General features: G+C 38.3%; 1 protein-coding gene across 1 annotated transcript; it reads left to right on the plus strand.

Moving 5' to 3' along the window:
• LOC147486892 (ATP-dependent zinc metalloprotease FTSH 3, mitochondrial-like) lies at window positions 1-8350 on the plus strand. Its single transcript, XM_086575275.1, has 8 exons — window positions 1-296; window positions 388-622; window positions 718-789; window positions 2901-3034; window positions 5588-6073; window positions 6330-7097; window positions 7301-7528; window positions 7709-8350. Exons 1-8 carry the CDS (start codon window positions 237-239, stop codon window positions 8186-8188), a joined length of 2463 nt encoding a protein of 820 aa, XP_086431401.1. The 5' UTR covers window positions 1-236; the 3' UTR covers window positions 8189-8350.
• Window positions 8351-12602: the final 4252 nt, after the last annotated feature.

The raw sequence follows: 12602 nt of genomic DNA on the forward strand, positions 1-12602 counted from the left end.
GAAAATCCACAGATTCATATGCAAATTGCTAAACAAAAACCCACATCCTCGTTTTTCTCCCACTCGTATCTCTCTTTTGCGCACCAATTGTTTGACGATTCTTTTACACCAAGCAAGTCACACATCATCTTAACCAATCAAAACCCTTTCATCTTCAAACCCCTAATTTATTTTCAGTCTAGGGCATATATATATATATATTTTTTTTTTGCTGTATGCTTAGATTGATATAAAACATGAGTTTTTCAAGAATGGGTCGGTCACTTTCGCAATCTGAACGTAGGAGATTTATAAAGGTGAGTTTTTTAAAATACCCTTTTGTTTTTTTGGCGTGTTTGATTGGTTTTGTGTTTTGTTGTGATTAATTTGATGTGTTTTGTGACGCAGAATTGTTTATTAAGTGGTTATGGTGGGAAACCGTCGTCGATAAACGATACCCTTTTGAGATCTCCACTTGTTTATGGTGATTTGAGTGGTGGATTGATTTCTTTAAGGGGTTATTTGACTTCTATTGAAGCTAATAAAGGACTTGTTTCGAAGAAATTGTCGCCGGATTGGGATTTCGTGTTGGGGAATCCTGGAATTCGGAGATATTTTTCTAGTGAAGCTCCTAAGAAGAAAAGTAAGGATAATAACCATTGGGGAATAGTTTATTTTGTTGTTGTATATTCGGTCTTATTGATAGTGATTATCTCTTTGTTGCTGTAATAATTGTAGATTATGAGAACTACTATCCTAAGCAGAAGAAGGAAATGCCTAAAGGGAATAATCAGAAAGCAGAATCCAAAGGTATTATTATTAGTGTAATACTTGCTTCTAACAATATGTGCCTATTTATGTTTTCCTCTGGATTTGTTATCTTGCTGTATTGATATCTATTTATGTTTCCAATGTTGATAGCAGAATGGTTTTGAATTTAGTAGGATGAAAAGTTGAGAAAATGTTTTATTTTTGGGAAGAGTTTATAATGCTTATTCATGGAAACTAAGGCCTTGCTGGAGATGCTTGAATTTACCATTTTCCATAAAGATTTATGAGCTTTTGGACTTCTTCCCAACATATTTTAATTATAAAGGTTACGTTAAAATCAATGTTCTAAAAAGCGCTAGGTGGTAGTGGGGCTGTGGGAGAGAACCTAGTGCTTAGGCCTTCTTGGCGTGGTATATAGTCAAACACACTCATTACAGTTATTGAAGACAACACATCTTAGAAATGTATGTAAGTTATCCAGCCACACATTTACCATCATTCAAGTATTAAAGACAAGCAAAGTTCTCAAAAAAAGGCATAAGAGTTGAAGAAATTGACAGGGGAACTGCCTCAGTTAGAGTTGGCGACTGGACTTGTCCCTAATCATTTCGGGTTGATCCTTCACACAACCCACACGACCTGGTAAGGGTAACTAAACGGGTATAGTTGCGGGTTAGTCTTTTTTTTTGTAGTTGCGGGATAATCAGGTTAACTTCTTGAACCCAAACCCAACCCATTTATATAACGGGTTTGGTGGGTTAAGCCTTAATTGACTGACCTGAATTCAATTTTGGGCAACCCAAACCCATTATTGTTGTGTCGGGGGTGTCAGGTTGTTGGGTTGTGTCCAATACTGCCACCCCTAGACTGTTGAACAGAGACACCGAGAGAGAGAAGGGGCTGAAGAATAGGATATATCTGAGGGCTAAAGTGAAGCACACTCTGTTTTGATATTTTGATCTCTTGTAGTGGCCTTTTTTCTTTTAATTGCTATTGGGATTTACTATCTTTATTCCAAATTTAAATTTTAAGCTGTCTTGTGCCCTTTCTTTTGAACAGGTCATCAGTTTTTTGTATTTTTTTTAGCTGGTCTAGACCGCCTACAGTCCGCTTAGTGCAACTAATCGGCCCGCCTTGACCTGATTAATCCTCTACTGACTGTTGAACTGATTTTGAAGCACCTAGCGGCTAGGAACCGCCTAGGCCGATATTTCAGAACACTGATTAAAATATTTGGAAACACTTGAACTTCAAATGTAATGAAGGATTTTTTTGTTTTAGTAGCTGGGCATCATATTCCAGCTCTGGAATTGTCTTCTTATTATGAAAGGTTAAAACTTGAAATCTAAAGTAGGAAAGTTTTACATATCAGAAAGAAAGGTAGGAAGGTTTTGGCTTTTAGCAGTTAGGTGTCATATTAGAGCTTGGGTTCTTCTATGAATAACCTTCATGTTCTTCCATCAGCTATTTGATCTCAAGATGTTGGTTGTATCTTGAACAAGCACTGAATCTTTTATGGGCATTTTAGTTTTAGTTGAAATTATGTTCACAAGTTTAATGCCTTCATCGCACATATTAACTGACATATGCACATATTGGAAGCTGAGCTTCATTGCATCGTTGTTCGTTCTATTATTCTTAGTTATAAATATCTGGTCTCTGTTTCCTGGAAAAGAAAATAGATGAATCAGTTGAAATTCAGAAGTAAACTTGGGCTTTATCTTGATAAAGATGCTTGCATTTAGGAAATTCAGAATTTTGTGATAGTTATAGTATTATAGGACTCCTGGTGCTACATGTTGGTAGATTGTCAGGGAGGGACTTGATAGAAAAGTAACTGGAGAAATTATATAATTAGTTATTTAAATTGGGGTTGGGGGGAGAGGGGGAGGAGGGGTATTGAAGCTCTTGTTTTAAGCAACACTATTTCATAATAAGGTTACAATAATTTTTCCAATGGGCAATGACATGATTCGTGAAAGGCGTGGTCAACGTAACCTGCCTTCTCTTATTTCGTAGGATTTTATTAGTTTATTGAATGTGAAAGGCGTGGTCAACGTGAAAGGCATTGTTTTGGCTTGGAATTGGTTATTATATTTATTTAATCACAAATGTCAAGTATAGATTATAGATCTGTTTACTTTCTCCAGAGGACCCAAACACTGAAGATCAGGGGAACTTTCAAGAGACTCTGTTCAAGCAGATACAGAACTATATAACTCCTATGTTATTTATTGCATTCGCTCTTTCATCGTTCTCTTTTGGTCCTCGTGACCAAAAGCAGGTTAGTACTGTTCATTTGGTACATTGTCTTTTTCATTTTCTTTGTTTTCCTTTCAGCAGCTGGTGCGGTGGGTAGTGTGCTTATTGAATATGATGTTGGGTCTCTAGAGTCAATATACTTGCCCTATTGTGGTTTTATTTTTGTCAATCTCTCTCTCTCTCTCTCTCTCTCTCTCTCTCTCTCTCTCTCTCTCTGTGTGTGTATTGTCAATATGCAAACCTAAGGTAAATGTGACTATGTGAGCAATGATTAGCTACTAATGTATGTCTATCATACTGTGTACGAAGAAGATTCATCTAGTGGTGTTTTGAGTAGTTGTAGAGGTAGTACAATAAATGTTGTACTCTTTCCATTGACTAAAAGCACTAATCTCAATTCCAAGCCATTGTTAATCTCATGATTTTGGACAGAAACATACATGTTTGGTGAAAGTACTTAGGACGTAGGATATTAGGAACCATTTTCTCATTCTGAAACTCAAAATGAGATAATCTATTATTATAGAATCTCAACTAGCTAAAAAATTGAGAAACAAAAAATGTGGATCTTTTACTTGATATCTAGGTTACATGGACACGGCACTTTTGAAAAAAAATGTGTGTCGACACCGTGTCGACACGGATACACGTGTCGACACCTAAAAACGGCAAAATTCGGCAGATCTAAAAGAGAAGAAGAAAAAATTGAAAACAATAGAAAAAGAAATAAAGAAATAAAGAAAGAAAAGAAGAAGAAGAAGATTAGAAGAAGAGTTAGTGGGTTAACTGTTTTAGCTTTGTCTTATTTATTCCTCTTGACTTTTTGGGTGGTGGCGGCTGAGTTCTTGTTGCAGATCTAGATCTAGGGTTTGTGTTTGAGGTGGATATTGGGTAATGACTAAAAGTCTAACTAAACATTGGACCTGTATGCCTGTTCAAAACTTGGGCTTGTATACAAAACAATTTACTGGGCTTCTCTTACTTGGGCCGTATTTTATGTCTAACTAAACATTGCAAATAGGCTTAATTTTTATTAGGCTTCTCTTATATGGGCTGTGTTTTATGTCTAACTAAACATTGCAAATAGGCTTAATTTTTATTGGGCTTTTCTTACATGGGCCGTGTCCCCGTGTTGATCTCCAACAGCTCGCCGTATCCGACACCCCGTATCCGTGTCGGACACCGACACACGTGCCCGTGTCAATGTAACTTAGCTTGATATGAATTATTTCTTGTTTTGGTAGTTCTCTTTTCATTTTTATTGTGGTCTTCAATTCAAAAACTCATTAGATGTTTGGTGTGTTTTTTTTTATTCAAAGAGGTTTGTCAGAATTATTTTGGAAACAAATTAGTGATTTGGCTTTTCTTAAATTGCCTACCAAATGGGTACAGTATAGTCTTTAATCCTTTAAATTTGGAGGTTATTTACTTTATATTTGAGCAGACCATCTGAAGGTGTCAGTGGTAAAGCCTTGGGAGGTTGGGCTCAAGGTTTTGGGTCCAATTCCCAGCTTCATCAGGAAAAAAAGGGATTTTTAAGGGATAAGCGACTAACAGTTCTAATCATCGAAAGAAAATTATTAGCAGACCATTAGACATGATCTAAGCTCGAAGTTGTAGTTTGCAAGTTGTGGCCTTCTGTGTGAGTTATTTGGACACACCTAGATGTGTGTTAACAACTCAATGTTAACAGTTAACATTCCCTCTCATTGTACCACATACCCCAGTCTTCCACTCAGGGTTGACCACAAAGAATAAGCAAAGAACTACCGAACTTTTCTTTGTGGTTAAACCTAACGTGGGTGAATGTAGTACATGGTCCAGTGAGGGGGACTTTTAGGTTTGTGCACCCTCACACTCAGAGTTTTACTTGTGGTAATAATACTTTTCTGGTATCACTCAAGGTAACAACACACTCTGCAGTCTAGGACACAGTCAGGTTGAACTGTGGGAGAAAATTAGTATTTGTTTCGTGATTCTGATATTTGGTGAACAAAACGCCCAACCTTTTCATTGCTGGATAGAGACTTAGGTTCTTGCCTTTTTACTGGCTGCGAGAGTCCATGGTTCACTTGCATCTTTGTAGGTTTTGTAATTAATTCACCATTTCCATGCCTAACTGGTTTTTATTTTCTTTATTAATTAATTAACTTATTTTCGTTTATAAACTTTTGATCTGTTCAAGATATAACAATTTATTGAAACATTTGTGCTTCACATAATCATAAGCATAAAACCTTTTGATAATTGTTTAAAATCCCAGTTGCCACGTTGAATGTTAGTTCAGCCTTGGAGATGGTTAAGTTCAAAACTTGAAATTTATCTTATCCCAAGCTTGAAATTCATAAACTTGATATTTTTTATTACTATAATAGTTATAATAGTAATAGTAATAATAATATTATTATTATTTGTATTTGTATTTGTATTTTATTATCCCAACCGGTGTGGTTGATGATATATCATATGAGAGGGTGTTCCGTTCTCTGTACTTGCAATTTACTAATAAAATATTGAGTGGTCTGTACTTCTATATTACTACCGTCTCATGCCTTGGGATTTTATGTTGCTGCAGATAAGTTTCCAAGAATTCAAAAACAAGCTTCTGGAACCTGGTTTAGTGGATCACATTGTTATATCTAATAAATCAGTTGCTAAAGTGTATGTCAGGAGCTCCCCTCAGAAAGGCAATCAAACAAATGATGATGTTGTCCAGGGATCTTTGGATGGTATTCCTGCTAGAGGAAACCCTAGTCAATACAAATATTACTTTAATATTGGGAGTGTTGAGTCATTTGAGGAGAAGCTGGAGGAAGCTCAAGAAGCTTTAGGAACTGATCCCCATGATTACGTTCCGGTGACTTATATGTCTGAAATGGTTTGGTACCAAGAATTTATGAGATTTGCACCTACGGTCATGATTATTGCGTTTCTCTTGTATACGGGACGAAAAATGCAAGGAGGGTTTGGTCTGGGTGGTGGTGGTGGAAAAGGAAGGGGCGGTATATTTAATATTGGAAAAGCACATTTTACTAAATTGGATAAGAATGCAAAAAATAAGGTTAGTGTTACGGCTAAACCTATTGCTTCTGGATTTAAATTAGCTTATCTGAATATTCTGTTTACAAATGCTTGCCCTCTTGTCTACTGCTCCCTTCATACAGGTAGAGCAAATATTCTGGTTCTGGAACATTTGTTTAATTTCTGGGCCCACTGTGCGATGCAGTTATTCATAGATGCTTAAATATTGTTTTTGTTGGCCTTCTTCCTTCAGTAAGCTAATAAGAATTGTTATGGTTATCTCATTTATGATGTAGATATATTTCAAAGACGTGGCTGGTTGTGATGAAGCAAAGCAGGAGATAATGGAATTCGTGCACTTTCTTAAGAATCCAAAGAAATATGAGGAATTGGGAGCTAAAATTCCTAAAGGTGCTCTACTAGTAGGCCCTCCTGGCACAGGGAAGACACTTTTAGCAAAAGCGACTGCAGGGGAGTCTGGTGTTCCTTTCCTATCTATATCTGGTTCAGATTTTATGGAGATGTTTGTTGGGGTTGGCCCTTCAAGGGTGAGGAGCTTGTTTACCGAAGCCAGACAATGCGCGCCTAGTATAGTTTTTATTGATGAGATTGATGCAATTGGTAGGGCTCGAGGACGTGGAGGATTCTCAGGTGGCAATGATGAACGTGAAAGCACTCTTAATCAGTTGCTTGTAGAAATGGATGGATTTGGAACCACTGCAGGAGTTGTTGTACTTGCTGGCACTAATAGGCCCGACATTTTAGACAAAGCTTTGTTGAGGCCTGGTCGATTTGATCGTCAAATCACAATTGATAAACCTGACGTTAAAGGACGAGATCAGATATTCCGAATCTATCTGGAAAAATTAAAACTCAATAAGGAGCCATCATATTTCTCTGAGAGGCTTGCTGCCCTAACACCTGGATTTGCTGGAGCTGACATTGCAAATGTTTGCAATGAGGCAGCTTTGATTGCTGCAAGGAATGACTGCCAACTGATTACCATGGATCATTTTGAGTCAGCTATCGATAGAATCATTGGTGGCCTAGAGAAAAAGAACAAGGTGACATATGATCTCTTGCATTAATTTGATTGCTGCCGTCAATTAAGTTATTTTTTGTTTGAGTTTATGGTCACTGTGAAAGCCATGATGCCTCCGCATGGATGCTTTAGCAGTACGACACGCTGTGGCATCCATGTATATTTTAGAAGTTAACATACGTTCTCCTATTTTACTGATTAGCTTGCTTTTGTTTGGCTAAGCAGGTAATTAGCAAGTTGGAACGCCGGACAGTTGCTTACCATGAATCAGGTCATGCTGTTGCTGGCTGGTTTTTGGAACACGCAGAACCCTTGCTTAAGGTAACTATTGTTCCTCGTGGAACTGCAGCATTGGGATTTGCTCAGTATGTTCCTAGTGAAAACCTTTTAATGACCAAAGAGCAGCTTTTCGATATGACCTGCATGACCCTTGGCGGAAGAGCATCTGAACAGGTATGTTTATCCTTATATTCTGGCATCTTCAAGATAAGTAGGAATATCTTGAAGTGAGTGAATACCATGTGTCCTTAAAACCTTAAGAAGATTTTATGATTTTCTATTCTTTTAAGTCTCTAAGCAGCTCCTCGAATTAATTTGCCCATCCTAGATAGTGATTATTTTTGTTTTGTGTAGGTCATGATTGGTAAAATATCGACTGGAGCCCAGAATGACTTGGAGAAAGTGACCAAAATGACCTATGCTCAAGTAGCAGTCTACGGCTTTAGCGAAAAGGTTGGCCTTCTCTCTTTTCCTCAGAGGGATGACGGTTATGAAATGACAAAGCCCTACAGCAGCACAACAGGGAATATTATTGATACAGAAGTAAGAGATTGGGTGAATAAAGCCTATGATCGCACGGTTAAACTAATAGAGGAGCATAAAGAGCATGTGGCTCAAATTGCTGAGCTGTTGCTGGAGAAGGAGGTTTTACACCAAGAGGACATGATTAGAGTACTGGGGGAACGTCCTTGGAAGTCAGATGAGCAGACAAACTATGATAGGTTCAGGGATGGATTTCTTGTGGAAGAGAAGAGTGTAGGGACCACCGAGGTTGAAAATGCGGACGATGAATCGTCACCTCTTGAGCCTGAGCCAGAGGTTGTTCCTACTTAGTAATGCAACAATTTTTGTTTTGTATATGAAATGGGGCTTTTCATCATCCCATGTAGGCATCTGTACAGTTCAGCATGTTTTCCATAAGAGTACAACTGCATAACGTTTGCTGTTGTCATGATTTGATAACTAAGTAATCCCCTCAGTAGAGGATTTTTTTTCTCCCCCAGTATTAATTCCTGTACATGTAGTGTATTTCACGGGGACCAGGTGTCTTTGTAGCAGAAGGGCACGCAGAAAACTTCTTACCGACTACTTTTGTTGTGGGACATGCTTTCTCTGAGTTCTTTCAAACCGTAATCTCTTGGTCTTGAAAACTGAAAAGTATTTTGCTGTTTCCTCGAGTTTTTTCGTTTTCAGTTTTCAGTTTTATTTTTATTTTTATTTATTTCAATTAAACATAATTTCATTAACAAATAGCAAAAAGTTCATACAGTTGGGACTTCACTTGACCATAAGCCATCTGATCAGAAACTACTACACTACTACCTCATTGTTTGATAGTATATTTACATTATATATACTGTACTTGATTCTCATTCAGTTATTTACACCAGCTTGGGCGAGGAATGATGAATCTCTTTTATCCGTGTTTGTCTTGCTTTGCTCCGTGTTGGTTGCTTATTAGATGCTTATGTTTCCAGCTCAGTATCTCGAGTCCCCATAGCGGTTGAAGGACTAACACTAGTCTAGTTTCAAGTTTGCACCGTATGAACCTAACTTTGCTCACTATGAGCAAAGATTCACATTAAGACATGGAAGGACTTGATCCGTGTAGTTGGGACTAGTCTAATAGTCTCATGCATCTCAAATTTGTAAAACTGGTTTGCAGAAAATAATTCAAGTGTGAAAGAAGTCAAAGAACTCAGGTTTCGTGAGCAGTGATGGGCCTAATAGTGGGCTACCACATGAGGCCCACACAAAAAGATTCGTATTTATTTATGTATGAGCTCTGACTCTGTCTCCCTTGATTTCAACTCCTGCATGTTTAATGTATTTATTTATTTATGTATGATGCTCATCCGGCATGTGTAATGTGTTACATAGTCAAGGCAATCCTTATTGTTTGCTGCTGTAAGTGTCGCATCTTTTCTCTTTTGCTTCTTGTTACTGTTCCCATGTTGTGTTTTTGCCTTTTTGGACTCCATTGTGTCGCAATCTGAACTGACAACGTTTTTACCGCTACTTCTCGAATACTTTGGCTGACAACTCAACTCTATGTTTGTTTGTATTTTTCTTCTGAAGTTTCAAATGATATTTATCTTCATGCTCCCAGGGTCATTAACTACGATCCAAATTTACATAATAAGAAGGGAGCAACCTTTTCTTTTTGCTTCTAGTCTTCTTCTATATTGTCTTTCTTCCCCTCCATATAGGCGTGTGTGTATATATATATATATATATATATATATATATATATATATATATATATATATATATATATATATATATATATATATATATTGACATTTTATTTTGACCTACGTTGACATTTTATTTTGACATCCACAACTTACACAATAAACTAAGAGCTGATTTTTGGTAGAAAAGATCTTCCTATTATGAATTGAATCTCCACCAAAATTCGTCTGTTCTGAACAGCTTTTGCATTTGTTTACATCATGGTCTACGGGTGACCCCCACGAATTGTAGTTTGTGGTGTGTTATAACACTGTAGAGATACATTTTAGTCACGACCTTACAATCTCGGAGAATAGAGTTTGTATAAGATGTTTGACTAAACTCAGGTCGGTGTTCTGAGCTGCCTACTATACGTATCCAATTATCTGATGAACTGGAATAAAGTAAGACGTAGTTCATCTTGAGTGATTGAGTTGGTGATGGAGAGAATGTGAGCCTCCTCTCTTGAGAATGGAGATAACGCCTCCTTTTATAAGGGTAGATCCCCCTTTTGTGCTATCTTGATGATTGCTTTTACTCCTTCCGTTACGAAATAATGATCTGTCATTAATGATACTGTTGACTAGCTTGCAGCGGTTACATTTTTAGGTCGTTTGGACGACTTGACCTTAAGTTATATGCACGACCTGCTTGTAGTCTGGACACGTGGTCTGCCATGAGTGGAAGGTACTGACATAGCCCCCTTTCTTTATATCACTGTTTGTAGAATAGTGATGTAAAGAAAGATAATAAAGGAGACTGCGTGTCTTACTTGGTTGAAAATGGAGATTGCTACAAATTGAATTTTTTGTGTTTATAGGCTGGATGTCGTTTGTTGTTTAGAGTTTTGTTAGGAGTTGATGTGGTAGGTCCTACGTCGTAGTGCGCAGATCCTAGCTCGTAGTGCGTAGATCATAGTTCGTAGATTGGATTTGACTAATAATTAACCTTTGAGTGGTAATTACAGTTGAATCAAGCTTAACCCTATCAGAGGCCTTAATTTGATTCGTGGTCTTTCTGGAGGTACCGTGGATTGGATTTGACTGATAATTAGTCTTTGAGTGGTAATTACAATTGAATCAAGCTTAACCTTGGCGTTGGTGTTAAATTAATTTGTACCCCTTTTGGAGGTGTTTTTGTTGATAGTTAGCCTTTTAAGGGCATCACTATGGTTGATAGCTAGTTTAATGGTGGCGTCACTATGGTTGTTTCCCGTTAAGCGTTCTTGATTGCGATCTGACATTGTAGTGCTTGGTTCGAACTTGATCTTTAGCATGGCGTCAAGCTGATTGGTTGATAACTAGCCTTTTGGGGGCGCTATTGTTGTCGTAGATGCCATTTGAGTTTGCTGATTAGTAAGCCTTTTGGGGGCGTTACTATGATTGTAGATGCCAATTTGGTTGGTTGACAGTAAGCCTTTTAGGGGTATTACTATGATTGATAGTTAGCCTTGAGCTGGCGTGCTTATAGTTAGCCCCCAGTTCGTATTAGAAGCAGCCTTTTATGGGTGTTAATATTGTTTAACCCCAGTGTTGGATCTTGGTTGACATGTTTAGATGGCAATAACTTGTCTCAATTCGGAGATGGCTATGGTTAGCCCCTAGTTTAATTGGCTTGCAATAAATTGCAATGGAGTGAGCTTCCATTTTGCAATTTGAGCAACTCACTAGTTTGTAGTATATGCGAACTGTCGATGAGGGAAATGTGTGCTTTGAATTATTATATCTGATTCGGGAACGCTTGAATGCTTCTCGGTTTGGAATTGTTGATTCCTTGATTCGACAAAGTATTGTTTCCACTTTGATTTGTTATTTCAATTGATGATGTATATGCTGACAACTTTTTGTGTGTGGTATAACTCCATGGCGAGCGAGCTTTTTTAGATTGATTGATATCATCGACGCGAGCTTTGCGGTGTGGTCAGTCTGGGACGACCTGGAATATTGATGTTCGTTCAAGCTCTAGTGAACTGATGACAACTTGTGTACAAGCTGAACTAACAATGATTGTGTTCGAGTTGAACTGATAGTTAGAATATTGGTTGCTTCTTCCAGGTTGTAAACCTGCTCTGACCTGACTTGAGAATGACTTGATCTGAGGACAACCTGACTTGATGAAACCCTGAGCTGAGGACGACCTGATCAGAGGATGACCTGACTTGAGGACGACCTGAGCTGATGATGAGCTGATCTGAGGATGAGCTGACTTAAGGACGACCTAACTTGAAGATGACTTGTCCTGAGGAAGACCTGAGCTGAGGACGACCTGATAAGAGGATCAGCTGATATGAGGATGAGCTGACTTGAGGACGACCTGACTTGAGGATGACCTGAGCTGAGGATGACCTGATCAAAGGATGAGTTGATCTGAGGATGACCTGACTTGAGGACGACCTGAGCTGAGGATGAGCTGATTTGAGGTTGAGCTTACTTGAGAATGACCTGAGCTGAAGACGACCTGATATGAGGATGAGTTGATATGAAGATGAGCTGATCTGATGACGACCTGACTTAAAGATGACTTGAGCTGAAGACGATCTGATAAGAGGATGAGCTGGTCTAAGGATGACCTAGCTGAGTGATGTAGGAGGATCTGAGTCAGATGATGCTGAGTTGTCTGATTGCACATTGATGGTACTAAAATATCATGAGTTGGCGGATCAGCACAAAGATGGCAAGTAATCATGATCTTTAGCTAATTGGAGTAAGTTTGGATGCGTTTTGGTATTTTGGCCATAACTTTGGCTACAGTTGTCAGAATCATGCGTGCGACCCCAATTCAAAAAGATCTCGGCGGCGCGCACGCTGTCACTCCCTAGATATGCTCCGTGGTGGCCATTTTCAAGGTCAAAATCTACTATTTTCTCTTGTAAAGTCACTTTTTTTGTTTTTGTCCGACTTGAGTTGATGATGCGCTGATCTGATGGACAACCTAGCTGAGGACAATCTGGAGGAGGACGACCTGGCAGATAGAAGGCTGATGGATGACCTGGTGGTGGTCTTTACATGAGATA

The sequence above is a fragment of the Coptis chinensis genome, chromosome 7 (assembly GCF_015680905.1).
Source record: "Coptis chinensis isolate HL-2020 chromosome 7, ASM1568090v1, whole genome shotgun sequence".
Lineage (NCBI taxonomy): Eukaryota > Viridiplantae > Streptophyta > Magnoliopsida > Ranunculales > Ranunculaceae > Coptis > Coptis chinensis.

Bases quoted from the DNA above. Each gene is read 5' to 3' on its own strand.
- LOC147486892 (XM_086575275.1), top strand. From the start codon at position 237: ATGAGTTTTTCAAGAATGGGTCGGTCACTTTCGCAATCTGAACGTAGG. The intron at 790-2,900 runs GTATTATTATTA...TACTTTCTCCAG, and splicing joins TCAGAAAGCAGAATCCAAAG to AGGACCCAAACACTGAAGAT. The intron at 6,074-6,329 runs GTTAGTGTTACG...TTTATGATGTAG, and splicing joins ATAAGAATGCAAAAAATAAG to ATATATTTCAAAGACGTGGC.